Source organism: Pinus tabuliformis, chromosome 2_1, assembly GCF_031772625.1.
Source record: "Pinus tabuliformis cultivar Carrire ecotype Pingquan chromosome 2_1, CPIR1, whole genome shotgun sequence".
In the NCBI taxonomy this organism is placed as follows: domain Eukaryota; kingdom Viridiplantae; phylum Streptophyta; class Pinopsida; order Pinales; family Pinaceae; genus Pinus; species Pinus tabuliformis.
In genome coordinates this window covers 35,112,771-35,133,561 of record NC_142299.1, presented here as the reverse complement: position 1 = coordinate 35,133,561, position 20,791 = coordinate 35,112,771, and the positions used below count along the sequence as shown (strand labels likewise).

At 38.2% G+C, this 20,791-nt stretch overlaps 1 protein-coding gene across 2 annotated transcripts in view; it reads right to left on the bottom strand.

The window, feature by feature from the left end:
* The window catches only part of LOC149198647 (uncharacterized), a 313,246-nt gene that overhangs the window by 213,440 nt on the left and 79,015 nt on the right, over positions 1 to 20,791 (bottom strand). For both annotated transcript variants that reach the window (XM_089402093.1, XM_089402094.1), the window contains exons 4-6: positions 6,342 to 6,417; positions 6,045 to 6,119; positions 5,780 to 5,833 (exon numbers count right to left, since the gene is read on the bottom strand). In XM_089402093.1, the coding sequence (XP_089258219.1) occupies positions 5,780 to 5,833; positions 6,045 to 6,119; positions 6,342 to 6,417 (205 nt within the window). The remainder of the gene's footprint in view (positions 1 to 5,779; positions 5,834 to 6,044; positions 6,120 to 6,341; positions 6,418 to 20,791) is intronic.

Genomic DNA, 20,791 nt, shown 5'->3' with positions numbered 1-20,791 from the left:
TAGACCAGTGCCTTATGAGGTTAATGTTTAAATGATTACTTACTAAACGTTGCGGAAATGTAAACCATGTAGAGCAATCATTTAAATTCAAATAACCCAAGCGAAGATTAACTTTTATCAAATGCAAGAAAATGCTTAATGACTTAATGATACTCCAGCGATTTAAAATTTCGAAAGATAAAGTTCGATACACAACCATGTAATTTTAAACACTAACCAGATATCTCATTCATGTAGCTAATCTTCAAAAATGATCAATCAAGCATGCTAAATCACATAAAAATGATAAACATTAATTCCATATCAAAATTTTAGCCTCAGCAGAAACGATAAAACGGGATAAATCCCTGAGCCAAGACTGAATCAAGCGAAATGTTTCCAAAATATTTTTATGTTTTTTTAAACGAAAATGAAACTTTAAATCCAAAAAATGAACTAAACTAAAAAGGAAATTTTTAGTCAACAAATTTTTTATGTATTTACTTCTAACAAAATTCAAAACCTAAACTATACCCAAAAAAAAAAAATTATGATTTTTTAATCCTCAAAATGAAACAAAACTAGCAAAAACGCAAAATAAAATCTAATCTAATCTAATCTAAAACTATAAAAATCAAATTTAAATTAAAGTCTAAAGCTTAAACTATAAGAAAAGAAAAATTTTAGGAATTTCGAAAGTTTATAATTTTTAGGAACTTCTTATTTGTTATAAATATAGCTTAAAATTAAAATTTAAACTAAAACTAAAGTCCTAAAAAATAAAACTAAAACCCTAACTTAAAGTCTAAAACGGGACTTTTTATATTTTTAAATGTTATTTTTAAAGCCAAAAATCAAACCAAACAAAACTAATTAAATCTAAAATGTAAACTAAACCAACGCCTGAAATGTTAAACGCTCCCTTCATAAAAAAATACACAATTAAAAAAGAAAAAGAACGTTCTAACTATGCTAACCAATATGTCAAACGCATGAAATAATACCTGGCCCGTATATACCAAAAACACGTTCTTACTATGCGATTACAAATTTTGACGGCGGAATGCTCTTCGAGGGCGAACGGAGAAGATGCAGATGGGACGAGGACTTGATCCACGCAGCACGCAGGTGAGCAGGTCTGGTAGATTTGATGAGGAGCTAAGCAATACGTTGCAAACAAGCAACTCAATGGATTTGCTGCAAAATAGGGAGGTTTATGCAACTACAAGGAAGGGAGATCAGGTCGACAGAAATCTGGACGGCGACGTGGAGAGAAGGTATGCAAGTAGCTAAAGGTTAAGCAGCGTGGAGATGGAGTAATGTTGGGAAAAGAACTGCAATGCCGGTTCGGCAAGGGATGCACATGGGCGAAGGAAAGAGGAGCGAAGAGCTGGAAAGGAGTGTAGTGACAGGTTCTGAATGGGGATGTAAAAATGCGTGGGCAAGAGTATGGCTGCGAAATGGTTATTGCAGCAAGGGAGGTTAGACCACGCAGAATGGGTAAAGAAGGCGCTGAGAGCCCAATAGTACAGGTACTGCGTGAATGGTTATCGGGTAGCGTGGATAGAAGGTTCAGCTGCGTAAAAAAAAAAGGAAAAAATCAATGATTTGTTTGCTGGAGGAAGCTGCAACAGCGTGGTAAAGCAGCCGCGTGAAGATAAAATTGCAACGTGGAGATGGAATGGATTGCTCAGATTGCCCAGAAAAACCAATGAAACTCTCCACAAAATCAATATTTGAAATTCCCTGCTCCAAATTTGCTTGATAAAACCCTGAAAATTTCTCAAAACCTGCACCTGTGACCTGAAAACAATGAAACAAGCAACCAGAACCTGAAAACAATAAAAATAAATGAAACCCTAAGAACCAGCGAAAATTATTTACAGTTTTGTGACTCTGCAATAGCCAGATTTGTTAGTAACCCTCCATAATATTTTCAGAATATCAGATTTACTATGAACTACTTCAGAAATCTCTCATGCAAATCAGAAAAAACGAACTTAAATGATAAACCCAGGATCAAAACTGGTTGGGCTCTGCAAGAGAATGCTTGCGGGAGTTGGTTATTTCAGCCGAGAACTTCCCCAAACGCCCACTGATCTTCTTCAATAAGGGTTTCCTGCACAGCTCACTTCAACCATCAATAAAGAGAGAAAAACAGTACTAGATCTCAGATGCAATGGAGATACCTGCCATTATTTCAGAAATCCTAATACCATTCAAACCCTAGCAAGTGAACAAGATACCTGTGTTCAACAATACTCTACAGTGAGTTGTTACTAATGGCTGAAAATTAAAATATGCAGAAAATAAAATAGCTCACAGCACTTCAAGAGAGTAACACCGGCAAGATTTCAACCCCAAAGTCTTTCTTTATTAGCACCAGAAAAGGTTTACAAGAGAGCTTCTTCAGCACAAGACTCACAGATCGAATGATCTCAAATGACCCCTAGCACCCTATTTAAAGGAAAAATTCCCAACAGCTAGTTCGAGTGATCCACGTCAAAATGATCTTGACCGTCGATGAGGATCAAGATATCTCTTAATCTCATCCGTCGAATTTTTAATGCATTAAAAAATTGAAATTCTGCATTTATTTACTCAAAATATTATTATTTTATTATTTTTTAAGTTTTTATTTTATTTAAGTTTTTATTTTATTTAATTTTTTTAATTATTTTTTTTATTTTTTTTATATCTTTTATATATATATATTCTTTTTTATTGTTTTTTATCTTTTCAATTTTTTTAATTTTTAATTTATTTTTAAATGGATCCTCGAACTTAGCCTTTGGAAAAATCACCTAGGACCTAGGACTTATGAGGGGATTAAAACATTTTCTAACCCTCAAGACACTTTACATCATGACTTTTACAACTTTACATCTCAAGGGGGAAAACCCATTTGACATAGACCCTCATAAACCACCCAGTTCTGCGACACAACTATAATCTAGCAGATTAACACACTAGGATTCCTCTAAGATTCTAATGACAAAATTCATTCCGGCTTTGGGGTTAGGCTGAAGGAAAACTCTGCCGATCATGGATCGGTGAGACGAAAAACCTTCCGGAACGTAGATTATCACTAGAAAATTAGGTCCACCTAAGAAATTTACATACATGACTCATATCTGCTAAGATTATTTACAATTCACACATGCAAACTGGGTTTACAACATAGTATGATCAAGTCGACGATGACTGTCGAATGGCACGGACATGTCAATCAAGCGCTATCCCTTTTGCGAAGAAAAGGGGGTGTACTTGCTATGGGTAGTTGACACGTAGTGGTCAACAGGTCCTAATAGATGTAAACCTGGCTATCGGGGCGAATGTCTCCTCATAGTCAATCCCTTCTTTTTGAGCATACCCCTTAGCCACAAACCTGGCCTTGTATTTCTCAACACTGCCATCTGCAGTGTATTTGATCTAGTAGATCCATCTTGATCCTACCACAGATATGACTTGAGGCCGTGGCACCACCTCTCAGACATCGTTTACCATTATGGAGTTGTATTCCTCTACCATCGCATCTAGCCAAACCTGATGTTGAGCTACCTCCTTGAAACTGGCAGGCTCTCCATCCTGAGCTACCAATGCCTGAAACCTATCTGGTTGTTTTTTCTCCCTCTTATTGTTTCTTGGCGCACCGATGAAGCCCTCTACATCTCGCAAAATCTGACGAAGTTCCCTGCTAGTTCTTCCTTTGCCAGCAAGTGCTTTTGTTCGTTCCTCCTCATCCTGAGAATCTTCCTGTCGTGAGGAAGAATTCTTTACTTCTGTTGGTTGAAAAGGCTTAACCAACAACTCCTCTTTTGGCTGCTCCTCGAAAGGCATCTCGCGAGATCTTCTGAAAGCCTTGTCCTCCATGAACTTTACATCTCGTTGTACTACTACCTTCCTACTCCCCGAAGATAGATTCTGTATGCCTTAGCGTTCTCGCTATATCCTACCAAATATCCCTTTTTCGTAGTCTGATCCAACTTCTTCCTCTTTTCTTCGGGTATGCGGCAATATGCTAAACTCCCAAATATCCTGAAAAGACTGACTTCAGGTGTCATCCCTGTAAAGACTTTCTCTGGAGTAATCATGCCCACTTCCCGATGAGGAGTCACGTTCTGAACATAGATTTTGTGTTGCATGCTTCTGCCCACAGGAATTTTGGCATATCCTGATCATACATCATGGCCCTAGCTACTTCTACAATAGTCCTGTTCCTTCTTTCTGCTACCCCATTTTGCTCTGAATTATATGGAGTTGTCCACTCTCTTCTGATGCCTCCTTAGCGCAAAAATCAGTGAAATCCTTATCGACATATTCTCCACCATTATCTAAGCGCAAAACTATTAAAAATATTAATTATTTTAATATCTCCCAAACTGTTTAGAATCTGCCCAAACCCTTTCTGGGTATTGGAGATCTCATGTGCCTTAGCCTCTCCACCAATATTCATGGCTAGAGCACATCCGATGCTACCACAAATCAACAACACTGTCAAAGATTGATTGGGATATGTGAGAAATATAGTAGATTCATCAGCAAGTCTATCAATAATAATCACCCTGTGAACAAGTTAACAATGGCAGTTCTATTCCAATGGGCTGGAAGTGCTACAACAAGCATTCAAAGGCTTGAAGCATCAATTGATGAATGGCAAATGTATAAAATCATCAAACAAGATAATCAGTTTCAGTGAGGAGAAGAACAAACCAGATAATGTGGAAGAAAAGCACAATAATTAAAAATCGTCTAAAGATATAGAACAGCCTATATGCAATGTTTGTCTTCTTCCATATGCCATCCAATCTCGCTTCAATTGGACCTCTCAATATTCAGATATACCTTATTTAGTGAACCTTACTAGTTTTCACAAGGATTGGATACTCTGTAAAGACCCTAACTTGTATGAACTGTAACTCCCTCAAAAACTGACCTTTAGCATCAATCCTAGGGACATGCATAATCTGCCAAAACTTAGCTGTAGCTGCCAATGTTGATCTCTACCACTTTCACCTCAATGGCTAGCATCAACCTGGATAGAACCACCTCTGCATCTATGTTAGGATAGTTTTAACTGTTAAGGGCTTCATGGGGTAAAACCCCCACCTTTTAACTTTAAAACCAAAATGCAAAATACTTTCCAAACAGCTCTACGACATATTAAGCCTCTGTAGGTTGGAGAAATGGATATAATGACGTAGTAATAATTAACTACTTGTGACAAGAATTGTTTACCCAGATAACATAGAGTATAATACTACCTGTAACACCCTCTGACCACATACACTCGCTTTCAGTAGTTGTAAACCAACATAAAATAGGGTTAGGCAATTAGGCTCTTACATGAAAATGCATTTTAAAGCTTGAAAACTTGCAGAAATTAGGTTCTAACTTCTGCCACTAATACTGACTTTCTTGTGGAGAATTTACCCTTGGGCTAGAAAATGCTCAGAACGTATAAGTAGCATAAACATAGTCAATCAGAAAAGCACTTTAAAATTGTATGGTATTAGAAAATCCTCCCACAATTGAAAGGGAATCTCTAAGGTCATAGGAAACAGTGTTGTACATACTCTTAGCAAACACTAACATTTAAAAATAGTATTTGGCCAAATGCTAGGGAGCTTCCAACTCTAAAATACAGACCACAACAACATAAATCATAGAATCAATTCCAATTTTTCTCTGCAATGCATGAAATGAAGATTTATACATATATTTAACAACAGGAGTACAACAAAGCAGCCCAAGGTAATGCTTTTACACAATAACAAATCATAAGGATAAAGAAACTTACTTGAATATAACGAATGGTGGCTACCGTCTTTCTTAACAACAAGCAGATTACAACCTATTCAGATACAGCAATATTTGAAGAACTTTCACTAATTAGTTAATGTCCTAAAAATGACCACAATAGTGGTCAATGGGACTAAAAAGAGCTACATCTCCAAGGACCAAAATGTTGAAAAGCCGATTCAACTTCAGGGAAATGTTTCATTTAAGATCTATATAAAATTGTAAATTTATATAAAAATAACTAGATTAAAAACGAACATTACCTTGCTAAAGTATCCAACCAGCAAGGTTCTATGGAGCCGGTCAGATTCCAAGAAGGAAAACAGTAAATTCATTAACTGGGAACATTACAGTAAAAACAATAAGTGCACTATTACTTGAAACAGACTATGATTTCTAAACAACAAATGGCAAATAAAATGATTGAATAGACACCACAAGGGTTGATGTACATCCAAGAAGAAAGCAATACATGTTTCAAATTTTATAATATAAAGGCAGTACTGAGTCTCAATTGATATGCCATAATGAAACAATTTTAAATGAATATTAAATCCAACCTCTTCCTCTTCAACCAGTGTCTTGAGAATAATGTCAATTTCACAAGAGAATATCTCACACGCTATAAATGGAAACCTGAAACCCAAGAGAAAATGTTCACATTACAAACAAGGGAGATGATTTACATAATAGTCTTAAAAATGTTTATTAGGTAAACGACTTCAAAAAAGCCTCCAAATATTAAAATCAGTAACTACAATGTATTAAAAAATGGAAAATGAACAATATGTGCCATCAAACTATCACCTGAAAGCTCATTTACTTAATGCAACCAATCATTGCTTCTGTCCAATGTAACATGGTATTTTGTTAAATCTCCTAATGCCAGCCCAAATTTATTTTCACGCAACAATTATTTATTCCTAGAAATTTATTTTATTATCCAAATGAATTCTGAATTGTTGAAAAATAAAATCACTAGTATTTGGAGATTTAACATGGTATTAGAGCTCTAGAAAACTTTGAAGGAAAGAATTGAGATTACTAGGGTTTTCAGAAGCGAATTCTTTCTTTTAATGGCAGCAGAATTATTTTTTTTACTTTTGCAGTGTTGACGGGCCAAAATGTACCACCAACAATAAGGGGGTCTCCCTGGTGTGAAGTCCCAATTAGACCTCACACTGATTGGGATGGAAGCCCCATCCAATATGTGGTCCCGGCTGCCACCATGATTATTTTCCTTTTGGCTGTCAAGTGTAGAGAAGTTAGCATGAGAGCAAGTGTGAAATGCCCAGAGAATGAGAACAAAGTCAAACCACGATGATAACTTGAAGTACAAGGCACAAGAATATGACAGCAAAACAATGAGAAGTATGTCTCAAGAAAGAATCAGTGAGCTAAAACCATCTAAGACATACACAAATAAGTAAGTACCAGATGTTAATAGCAAATCAGTTCACAATAGGTTACTGGCATTAGTGTGGAATAAACGAGCAAATATTCAAAGCAAACATATAAGCAATAGCTATGAATTAGTTCATCAACATATAACCGATATGAAAGCACACATGCACACACAATAGAAGCACTGGATAGCCATTACAAACACCATGAAAGTGCACGGGAATCAATGCCAAAAGTGAAGAGCTCCTTGTTGATAATGCTGCAAATCCAAGTACATGTACAGCAAGTCCATCAAAATCCAGTAGTGGAAGGTGGGTTGCTCATATCATCTCCAAACTGAACCCCTTGCCTCACCACAACTCAGCCTGAAGTCTGCCAGGAGCAAGAGCATTCATAGTTACCTAAGTGCTAACAGCTATGCTAAAAGAATCAAGTGCCAAAAGCCCTATCCATAGAGGCATGAGGGTACATTTATACAAATGGATTGGTGACCCTTCACCTCCCCCCATGACCTTTCAATTTTCCTATGACCCTTCTATTCCTAATGACTTTTAAAAATTTTCCATTTTCATGATGACAAAAATAGAATTTACAATAAGATAAAAGAAATACAATAAATCGAAACTTATGGTGTGCTTTCATGGACGATGGATGATGTGGTCAGCTGCACTTGTTTCTCCTTTACTATTTCATGTAAGCCCCACCCACCTTTTGATATTTGGCATTCCCGGGCATAGCGATGGCTTACTGCAACAATTTGATGGGCAGCTTTAGACCAGCCATGAAAATATTCAGGCGTTCTCCTCCAATAGGATCATAAAGCATAAAACAGTCCATATAGTGCTCTGGCAAGTCTAGAAATTTATAATCATCCAGTGGCCCACGTCCCTGGTGTGCATTGTTATGAATCACAAGGACAGATAGAGTGTTCTCCATGTCACATGAGGAAATGATCCCGATAATATGCCTGAAGATAGACAGGCAACAATGCAGTGTGCCAGTCATTTGCAGCGAAGACTGAGTTGCCATCCCCATAACATACACCACCATAAGGCACCTGCCAAGGAACCTCAACTGCAGCGTTGCAAAAGAGTACCATGCGCTTCAAAATATCCTCCCAATTAATGAATACGAAATCCACATTATCAATGTAAGTTTGGTAAAAGTCAGCTTCAAAGTCCTGCCCATGTACTCTAAATCACTTGTGAGCTCCTTTGTCCTGTCCTTCACGATAATCACTATGTTGAGGAACCACGACCTGCGCAGGCAGAAGTCAGGCTGGAAAAGTCTTCATTAACAATATTCATTTTAGGACCAAGCTGTTCAGACTCATCCAATTCACACAAAACTGACACAGTGTCTTCTTATCAGTCCAATCCCTCCAGTTGAGGAATTGCAGATACAAGATTGAGAGCAGAAAATGGCTTTCACTTGCTTTGCTTAAATCTTTCAGTTTATATGGCAATTGGAACAAACTAAATGAAGTTAAAAATACAAAAGAAAATGGTGTATATCCACACCATTATCAAACCAATAAGATCTACCGTCATAATTGCTAATAGGTGAGAGAGGCGACAGACCATCCGTATCAAACCTTGCTAGTATCTACACAATGCCACAAATGGACATCTAAGACCAAACTATCTGGCAAATAATGGGTTTACAAAGTGGGAAGAAAATTACAAACTTCGGTACCAAGATGATCTAGCAGAGTATAGCATCAATGGCATGATTATTGTTCTATTCGAGGCTCTCAACAATCCTTTCAGAGACATGATGCGGGGCTGCTCCATAGATCACTACCTGTGATGTTGCAATTTGAGAGGATAATTTGCGATATGATGAGGTAGTCACAGATTTGAAAGGTTCCTTCGCATGCATGACATAAGAGAGAAAACATTGACTTTCTTAGACAGATAGTGTCCTCCTTCTCCTTCACTAGCCTTTTCCTTCTTCCTTTTTGAATTTCGCACTTTTACTGGCCCCAAAGGATTTAGATCGAACTTGATGAGCAAGTGCTCCAAATGAAGTTGAGTTGTTGCCTTTATATAGCAGTTTATGCCCCTCAGTTAGGTCGACTTGTCCGATTTGAGACCGACTTGGTGGAGGAGATCTAGCAAAGTATAGCATCAATGGCATGATTATTGTTCTATTCGAGGCTCTCAACAATCCTTTCAGAGACATGATGCGGGGCTGCTCCATAGATCACTACCTGTGATGTCGCAATTTGAGAGGATAATTTGCGATATGATGAGGTAGTCACAGATTTGAAAGGTTCCTTCCCACATGTGAGATAAGAAAGAAAATTTCGACTTTCTTAGATAGATAGTGTCCTCCTTATTCTTCGCTAGTATTTTCCTTCTTCCTTCTTGAATTTCGCACTTTTACTAGCCCTAGAAGATTCAGATTGAACTTGATGAGTGAGTGCTGTAAATGAGGTCGAGTTGTTGCCTTTATATAGCATTTTATGCCCCTCAATTAGGTCAACTTGTCCAGTTTGAGACCGACTTGGTGGAGGAGGTCTAGAAGACCTAATTTACATTAAAATAAATTTCTTTTTGACAAATAGAGCCCGAGAAGGGTCTTTTACATTATGACATGGACAAAGATACTTGACATAAACCCTAGAAGCCTTCAATGGAAGCTATGACCTAAAAACAATTGACCCAAGCATGAAACCCATGCTTTAATAAGTCAATTTCTTTAATAATAAAATTTATTTTTCTTTCTTTTGACAAATACATTACACCATGACTCAAATATAATTATGAAGGCCGACACTAGTTACATTCTTCAACACTCCCTCTTAACTAGGTAGGTATTAATAATTACATATATGCAGGGGTACATGGAGGATCTCAAAATGATATGCTCTATGAAGAGTCATATCACACTCAGCATTGCGGACTAAATACCTGACCAGGGTATTCTATCTAGGTGGGACTAAGGAGACTCAAGCTTTAGCAACTCTAGGTACCATCATGCTTTTAATCGCTACCACCAACGCAGGGATCTAGGTGTGTATCCAAGGTCGGACCTCCATGACCAACGCAACCCTCCCTCTTCGAGATCTAGACATCAACACATAAGTTGACCAAATGTCCTCCCAAGCATCTTATCATATGATGCTTCATCTCTCCCTATTAACTAAATCAGATATATCCATTTATCCAAGCATGCTTCTAGAGTGTTCAACCTTTTTATGGAGATATTTACCTGTACAAACACAAACCTTTGTCATCCTCAACCATTCTAATGCTACTTTCATCATCAAGCTATCCATATACAATTTGTCAGAAGCTTTCTTATTCTTTCATTTCTTCAGTAGCACCAAATACATCTTCATATCTTCTCAAGTCTTTTGTTTGCAACTTCATGAACATTCATTTATGGTACTTTTGCTTACTTAAAGGTATTCACAATCATAATATATCCTCCCTCTCAATTGGGAGATGTACCCTTTCTTCTATCCAGGTTCCCTCTTAACTTATGGAGATCAACACTTCCTTCTTCTATAACATCGGAGAACCTTTCAAGGCTTCATTTCTTCGTACAGCATCCAGATCATCTTGATCATCGTCATTCATAAAACTTCCTCCATCCTCCTCATTATTATCATATGAACATCTTCATCATCCTGAAGATTATGTACCTGCAAAATTTTAATAGCAAGTACAACCAAATACAAACATACAGAAGCATGAAGTTAACTATATCAAAATCATCTTACTATAATGGAAGCATTTAGACTTTAGACATCAAACACCTAAACCTAGTTAGGTTCATAATCAGCAAGAGGCACATCTTTTTACATACTAGACTTCAACTTTTTGCTAGAGTTTTGTCATAAACACTGGACTCCATCTTCAAGACACAAAACGTTAGATATCAACAATTCAATCAAATAACAATTCTACGATGCATCTAAGGTTTCAACAATATACCTTTTAAATTACATGTCAGACTCTACCGAGATTTTATCATCAAAATTAAATGAAAACAATATCATCATATCCTAGAACATCAATCTCTACTAGGGATTTGTTACAAACCCTAGAATTCACAGAGTAAAACATGAGTATCAACAATTAGGTTAGGATAATCACATATACATATCTAAGATTTCATGCACTAGCATTTCTCATCAATACAAACATCAAAGCATCGAAGTTAGATATACAACAATTTTCTCCAGTCTAGGGTTTCAATCATACAGATGAATATATACCTAGGGTTTCATTCCTAAGATCTTGTTTTGTTCAACAACCCTAAGTAGACTAGGGTTTCATAACCATATTGACATTCCCTTAGCTATAAGAGGCTAGGGTTTTATAGTGAACCCTAAAGTTCAGGGTTTCACGAGAATGATCAAAATGATAGAATGACGAGGGTAGATTAAGCTTAAAACCCTTCACAAGAATCATCGGTTTTAGCACACTTCAGCAGTCTCTTCTTGTCCAGCAACTTCAACCCAACAACAATCAAAAAATTTGACTTCCCAGCTACAAAACTTTGACATCCGGCTACAGAATTTTGGTCCAGCAACAGAACTACAATTTTGGCCCCCACACATGTGAGATAAGAGAGAGAAAATTTCGACTTTCTTAGATAGATACTGTCCTCCTTATCGCTAGTATTTTCCTTCTTCCTTCTTGAATTTCGCACTTTTACTAGCCCTAGAAGATTTAGATCAAACTTGATGAGTGAGTGCTGCAAATGAGGTCAAGTTGTTGCCTTTATATAGCAATTTATGCCCCTCATTTAGGTCGACTTGTCCAGTTTGAGACCGACTTGGTGGAGGAGGTCTAGAAGACCTAATTTACATTAAAATAAATTTCTTTTTGACAAATAGAGCCCAAGAAGGGTCTTTTACATTATGACATGGACAAGGATACTTGACATAAACCCTAGAAGCCTTCAATGGATGCCATGACCTAAAAACAATTGACCTAAGCATGAAACCCATGCTTTAATAAGTCAATTTCTTTAATAATAAAATTTATTTTTCTTTCTTTTGACAAATACACTACATCATGACTCAAATATAATTATGAAGACTGACACTAGTTACATTCTTCAAAAGGGGTCCAAAAATGATTATTTCCCCATGAAAACCCACTTTACTCATAAAAGTGAGTAAAAGGGCAAGAAAATTGCAAAAAGTAATAAGTGGAGACACATTAAAATCAGATTCCAAGTCCCTGGTGGTGGCTCCGGTTCTAACCTGGTAGTCACATCTAGCGGAACCATTCCGACAACTCCTTTGCTAACTTTCATGGAGCATGACCAGCACTTGAGTAGAGTGATGTGGCATCAAAAGGAGTTGGGAGGCCACCTAAGCTAAGGGTGAATTGCTACCTTCAACTTCCAGTTGAGGGGGGGCAAATCCCACCGAAATAGTTGCCAACTCAGTCAAATCAGAGGTCGACCTTCCACCTAAAATGGCCATGAATTTTCTAACTGTTTGAGGTTGATTTGTTGGAGATTTTGGGGGAGTTAACTCCCCTTTTCTCCCACCTATCTACATTGTCAGCGAAGGCAAGCCCATACAACAACAATCAAGGGATACGCTGCCAGTCCATGACAACTACATGCAGTCCACCTATCGGCAGCTTCGCAGACCTACTAACAGTCATACACAATAGAGAATCACACGCATTTTGGTAAGATTTTTGCTGGGATTTGTTGTGGTTTAAGTGGGGAAATTTCCCCCTTATCTCCCCCTTTTCCTCCACAATTGGCAGTCAAGAAATACACACCAAAAATCAAGGGCACGGTGCTACCACTTGACAGGCAGTCAATTAGCAATCTTCTTGGGGAAATTCGTTGGGCCTCTTGACCCTCTCCCAAAACTCTATATATGAAGAACCCAAGTCTCATTGTAAAACATGGAAGTTTGAGAGCTTGGGTAAACTCTATTGTAATTTTGCTATATTGTTGATGATAAAACAAGACTTTGGAGGTTCATTATCTAGCACCTTGTGTGGTTTTCTTGGTTCATCTATTCAGGTAACTTATTGAGCTTTTCAATTCAATTGTTCAAGTTGGTAACTTAGGCCTTGATAAGGCATTGTTGCCCAAAGGAGAAGATAGCAATTGCTTGTTATCCTCTTGTCATCCTGCATTCTAGGATCTAGTATGTTGAATTTTGAGGGCAAACTTTAAACTGATAATTAATTATTATAATTTTACATTAGGTTAATCTTTTCTAGTAGTTTTTTCATCATAAAGAAATTAAACAGGGAAGCTTCACCAGTAAACAAAAAACACCATAAGGATCATAAAGAGACAGCCACACAATTAGACAAGTATTTACTCAAGGAAAATACCACATGGGGAAAAACCCAAGAAACCCATTGTAAATTTGTAAAGAAGGTTCTCTTTTTGGGTTTGCCAAAAGATCCATTCTAACTCCTCAAAATTTCTCTTAACTTGAAATTTTTGGAGAATAGTATTCGATCCCTTTGAGGGAAATTGTTGTAAGCTCTCTCCAAAGGATATTTCAATCCATTTCCCAAAGGGATCCATTGTAACCTTTCCTTTTACTCCATCCCTCATTCTATAAGAGGGATTTAATAAAGAAGATTATTTTATTGGGAGTAATGGGATTTTTCCCCTAAGCATCCCCCCTTTCCCCTTTGGGGGAGTGTCCCTTGTGGTGCTTGAATGATTTTCATCTCTTGCTAAACAAGAAGTGTAGCCTACTCACACTAAAGTAGTTGGCTAACTTTCACTTCATACAATCATTTTTTCTTCATTACAAAAACTTAGGGTAATTTGATCTCCTTTCATTTTCTATCTAATTTATTCCACTTTTTTTTTGTTAAGCTTGGTAGTACCTCTTTTTTCTATTGATTTATCAGCAAGTTACAACTAGTTCTGAAATTTGTTAGGTGGCCTCAACTTGCCTTGTGGGAAACCATGTCTGTTGACCACCTAACGGCATGGTATGCCATCCAAATACAATACATTTTGAGTCTTTCTACCCAAGCCATATATGATTGTATATTCATGTATATCCCGCTATCTACTTGCGTACTAGCATAACTATAATTATAAGTAAAAGTAAAAGCTATCTGCATGAAAATCTACAAAAAAAAGAGAGACATCAATTTCATTGTTCTGCTTCCTCAACTAAGGTAGATTCAACTGGAGTCGGGTCTTTTGCAGTCGACCCCGGGAGTTCTATCGATGCTAGAATGTAAGGCAAAAGATTTTGAATGTGTTGGAGGCGCCCGTCCTGCTTCTGCATTTGAAACAGTCGCTTCTAAAAGTCCTTTTTGTTATCTGGGAATGTCTGCACTACGACGACCATATTCAAAGCAATTTGTTCTAGGGCCTTGCCCAGAATTCCTTTCATTGACCAGTAGAGGAACAACGTGTGTTTGAATTGGGTCACTCGGCCTCGGGTATGCCCTGGGTCAAGCACTAAGACCCTCCAGTCATCTGCTTCAATCTCCATGGATCCTGCCTGACGGTTTAGGTCTGCCTCCCACTCCTCTATCAGCTTTCGAATTTCTTCATCTATGCCCTCATGATAGGCATCCGCTACTTCATTGATGATGCTGACAGACGGTTTACAGCCTCTCAGCTTGCCCCCTGGGTTGCTAGATTGCCCTTCCTCTTGTTTGCCCTTACTTTTTCGGCTGCGGCCACGCAGGGTTGGGTTGCGAGCTTGGGCTGTTGCACGGACCATTTTGTTCAACTTCCTTCGTGATGTTCTATGGCGGTGGATGCTCGCGGGTGATATGAGCCCCCAACCTTCCGAGTAACCAGAACTATTGCCAACCTGTTGACCTGTACAGAGACCAACAAGCACCCGTAAAACCAGGAAAAAAATTTGCCAGCCTTCCGAGGTTCAAAACAGAGTTTAACATGTTTTCCAGAAGCAAACAGGGGTTCCAACTCGTAATCAGAATTATGATTTCCAGAAACCTGGCTCCATACAGTCCACCTCTCGTGGGTGCGACTCGAAGGATTGCCCTCCCTAGGCTGCCAGGAAGTTACAGCCACAGCAAAATCCCCACGCACCCAGTTACCCTGCTCCCCCTCGTCCCAATTCCCCTCAAGCTTCCAGCACCAATCGTTCACAAGCTTTGCTACATTTGCCCAGTTCCCTGTCGGGTCAACCCCGCTCAGATGCGGAGCCATGGCCACAGTTTTCGCGAGCAAGCCAAGCTTTATGGTCACAGGAATTCGCCCATACCCCTTAGCATAAGTAGTTCCCCAAGGCCATTCAAACAAATGCCAGGTGGGTCGCATGCGTTCTATTCCCCAGCCCTACAAACCCACCCTGCCCTCTCCTTGCAACCCTCTGCCTTTCTTATACCACGCTAAGAAAATCCCCCAACGGATCAGCCATATGTTGAACTGCATTGAAATAGTGACGCCTCCAGGCCAATTCCAAATATATACCCCCCGACCTGACGCAAGCACAGACATTGCAGGACCCAGACTCTCAAAACCCCACAAAATTACACCTGACCAACCCAAATCATAATTCCAGCAGACTTTCAACATGGCAAAAAGGGAAAGGGAGTAAACAACATACCAATTTACCAACGCTATGCCTGGTTGAGCTCACACCTGGTCCTTCCTTTGTCCATAGCTGCAATCTTTGTTCAAAATCAAAGTTTCTAACCTCTTCATGCACTCTCCCAACGCCTCACACCAAGATTGATCTCGCCTCCTACCACCACCTGCATTCTTATTAATCTCCCATCTACCTGAAGCGACCCTACCAGCCATGCCACACATGTGGAGGGTGGTGGGTTGCTCTTTTGAGGCACCTCCCATTAAACACATTGATTGCGTCGAGGGTCTCATACGCACCCCAATTGGGGATTCCATTTTGCTTTTTCATTTTAAGGAATTCGCTAGATTATATCTAATCATTCAACAACTAGATTTGTTTTTGCAATCATTAAGTTACCTTCATCTTTGTTGGTTGAAGTAGTAACTTAGGGACCCTCTTCCTTCTAAAACTTCTTATTTTGGGATAAGGGCCCCGGCTAGAATAAGGCCTGGGGAAAGAGTTGAATTTAAACTTGTTCAATCTTGCAATTCACTAATTGGAAAAATAAATTTAGTTTAAAATAAACCAAGAATACATTTATCTTGCAGCATCGATACTTGGATTCTTATCTCATTTGGCCTCTTATTTTACAAAATTTATCTATTTTGAGTGATTGTCATTATATCAAGTACATACATTTTGTTTAACAAAACATATTCTTCCAAGTGCTCTTCCTTTCAAGTATTTACATTTCTGAGTACTTCATATTAAGCATTCTTGTACTTGTCTACCTTTATTGCGACATTTACTTTCCAAACATTTACAAGTGGGCATTCACCTTTTGAGAATTTATTTCCAAGCTTTACTTTCAAAGTCATCTTCTTCACTTGGAATGTTTACTTTTGCAAGTACTTTATATGAGACATTGGTGTACTTTTGCTCCATTTGATCCATTATTGCAATATCTTTACTTGTAGATGGTTATTGTTATTATGCTCATGAAATTGATGTTTTGAAAGCATTTGTTGCAATTTACATATTAATTTAATTTGGATATATCTTTGATCATTATAATTAACTCGTAGAAGTTAACTAGTCTAGCATAGGTATTTTAAGTCTTAGTTATTTTTGTAGGGTCCACCCTGTTTGGCTTTGCTAGGAGTTAGCCTAGATGAAGGAGTTGAGATTTGAGTTACAGCAACTAGACTCGAAACTTGCCCCCAATGCCAAACGAAGTGGAATCAAATATTTTCTCCAAGATAATCCTAGATGTGGATTCACTCAGCAACATCTTTTGGCGTTGTTGTTAGGGATAAATGTTTTTAAACCCAGAATATGACTTATTGTTTCTTGACTTATTTTTGCTTTGTTTTATAAATAGTTGGTTATTAGAAATTGGCTTGTGTCCAAGTGGTGACTCCACTCTCTCAAAACATTGCAAGGTATTCTACTAGGAGAAACCCAATCTTTTTGCTTGCCCCATTCTTGAACCTGAAAGGATTTGTAGGAGGAGGTTAAGCAAGCTCTCTTCTAGTAGACTTCTTGCTAATATTGGACAAGGAGCAATTTTTTATCTCCATTTCCTTTTTGAAGCCAACAATAGTTAAGAAGTTCAAGATACGGATGATTTGTATAGAACTATTAATTTGGCTAACATCCAGCGATACCCTCTTGCATTGCTTGAAAATGCCACAAAAAAGTTGCCCTCTTTTCAGGGTAACAATGCAATAAATGTGAAGACCCACCTCAAGAATTTCAAACTTTGTGTAAGCAAGTGGTGTAAAACCCATAACCATGAAAACGTGAAAATGAAGTTGTTTGTTTTGTCCTTAGAAGAAGATGTGCATTCGATTGGTTCCTAAAGCAGATTGATAAAAGCTTTACGGACCTTGCACAGATTATAACTGCCTTCAACCCTAAGTGGGCCCATAAGATGGAAGATTGCCACCTTTTGGTTGCTCTAAATGAAATCAAGAAGAACAAGAATGAGGCTATGGAACAATTCAACAAGAGGTTTAAATATATAGTCAAAAGTCTACCTCAAGATATTAAAACCCAAAAAAGTCCATTCTTATATCTTATGTTGCTGCATCTAGCACTGATATCCCATATGAGTTGTGGGGAAAGGAACCTACCAATTTAAGGGAGGCTCAAAGTACGGCCGAAAAGATAAAAAAGTATAGGTGAGCTTCACGAAAGTCAGATATTCATGGAATTATAAGAAGAAACACTTTAAAAGGAAAAGTTGAAGCTAAAGAGGTAGATCATGACCACATCAAATAGTTAGCACAAATTATAAAGAACATGGAGCTCAGCCAAGCCCAGTTGATAAACGCCAGGCAAATCAACCATGCAAAAGAAATGAATGCTATGCAAAACAGACTAATTGCCATGTAAAGATCGCAAGCAAATAGATTTCCATCCAGGCCAAATGATAGATGGCAAAAGAAAGGATTGTAGAAAATTTTGAATGCTGGTAGCCCTCCCAATTTCAAGGTTTTTGTATATATGTTTAATGCTCTCACCCCAAATAGTTAGGTGATATAAAACATTTAATATAAATTCATTTGGAACATTTTTATAAGCTACCTCTACACTTTCTTTTCAGCTGAAATGAACGATAAAACAAGCTCACTCACACAGAAATTTATACACAGTGATTTTAGTCTAATGACCCTAGAAAAACCCACAAGGGGAAAACCAATCAAAAAGAGAATTTAATTTGCTAATCTCAGAGATATATTTTACAAATCAAAATAAACTTCAAGTACTTATCTCCCTTGAAGTTAGAGCTCAGCCTTCTAGGAATTTGTGCAATTGTCCTTGAAATCCTTGCCAGCGTCCAACCTCTACTTGGTACCTCTCTCAGACTTCTTCTTGGATTAGCCTCTCAAACAGTCACATAAATTGTGAGATCTGCTACCTTAAAACCTGTGCTAATTCTCTACTAGAACTGCTCCATAAAAATACACGTTGTCTGGCAGTCTCAAATCCTATAGCAAGCGTACCACAGGCAGCAAACCTCTAGTATATCAATCTGAGCCAAAGACTGAGTATTTTTTTTGCAGATTCGGCCTGAAAATACACCTGAAAACTTGGGCTGGTGGTCTCCTATAATATCGGGCCCCGGTCTCCTTAAATCTCAGACCTGTTCCTCCTAGAATTCTGCCCCGAAATTTTCACTAGGGCAGTCACACGAACTCAAGTTTGAAGATCTCCCTCTCTGCTAGGAAATGCAGGTCTAATGGTAACTCCTTTGCTATGAGTACTCTTCCTCAGTTCTGCAAACACACCTCCTCTCAAGCTCTTCATCAGCTCTTCTCAAATGCTCATGAGAATAATAATAGCCTCCTTCCTTTTTCCCTTTTTGTCTTCTTCTCAAAAGAAGTGAACGCTAACCCTTGAGATCTAATGGCTGAGATTAAATCTCAGCAAATTAGACAAAGGGTGGAGATCATTCCCTCACTTGACACTACTCTCATGTCATCCGGGATCCCCCCTCAATTAATGAGTCTCCTAGTTACTTTTAATGTTTTGTACTATCTGCATTTTTTTAATCATAGAGTCACTTTTAAAACATAAAGGTCACTTTAATATTAGGTGTACTTTTATCATAAAGCCACTTTATAACGCGATTGACGTTAATATATTAAGGTACCTGGTACATAACCCACAAAATAACTTTGCTCCATGACATTAATAAAACTCATAATGTCACTAGACAAAAAGTCATTAATGTGCCTTCCTAGGCCAAAAGGATAAATACACTAGAAAACACCTCCTTGGCACCCTTATTTTCAACACTTACGCTTACCAAAGAAGGTGTTTCTCAGCACTCTCATCCTGTCTCTGAAATATACATACTTGCCACTTGGCAATGACTTGGTGAGAATATCTCTTATTTGTTCATCAATGGATATATACTCAAGCTTCAAAGCTGCCCTCTGAACCAAGTCTCTCACGAAGTGGTACCTGATCTCAATATGCTTTGACTAATCGTGAAATACTAGATTCTCAAAGAGTTTGATACAACTCTGATTATCACAGTATATCGTAGTTGGTCTCAACCTCTGACCAAATAACCCATGAGCATCCTGTGAAGCCAAAGTGCCTCGCAACCAGCCTGACAAGCTGCCATATACTCTGCCTTTGTGTTGCTCAGTGCCACTAAACTTTGTTTCCTGCTGAACCATGACACAACCACTAAGCCCAAAGAGCCCAGAAGTACTCTTCCTGTCACTAGCATTGCCATCCCAATCTGAGTCTATGCAACCTATCAATCTATCTCCATCACCCTTGACATAGTCCAAACCATAGTCCATTGTGCCTTGTGTTGAAGAATGTAACTAGGTACGGTCTTCATAATTGTACTTGAAGTCAAAATGTAATATATTTGGAAAAAGAAAGCAAAAAGAATTTTATTATTATTTTAATTAACTTATTAAAGCGTGGTTTTCATGCTTGGGTCAATTGTTATAGGTCAAGCCTCCAGTGTAGGCTTTAGGATTATTTATTTAAGTCAAAGTCAATTTATTGTTTGGTCAAAGACTCCTCCATCAAGTCAGCATCTTCATCCAAGTGTTCAAGTCGGCCTCAAAGAAATTATAATCAAATGAACTCAAGTCGGCCTTAATAAAGACACATCGCTTCATGAACACATGTAGGCTCATTTATGATGGACAAACAACTATATATACAAGCCTAGACTTCGCATAAAATCATAGAAACAAAGCTCGCAATTCAGAGATGTTTTTCAGTGATCTCAGAAACACAGAATTTCAGATTCCAGAGAGGTAGTTTTCAGTGCTATAACAGAAGAACAAGTTCGGATATAACAAGTGTGCTCTCGGTTCAATTACAGTAGGGTAGCTTCAGTATCATTACAGGAAGCTCGGATTATCTCTGAAATTGAATTTTGGATATCACAGTAAGATAATACAGATTTCAGCAGTGTTCCACAGGGATTCGCCCCCCCCCAGGGGTCTAGTTTCCTAGCTCCCCCGCGCTCCAAGGACTTGGGGACAGGAAGGGGTCGTTTCCCCACGCTCCCAAAAAACAGGGTACACAGGGGGACGTACCAAGGGGACGTTT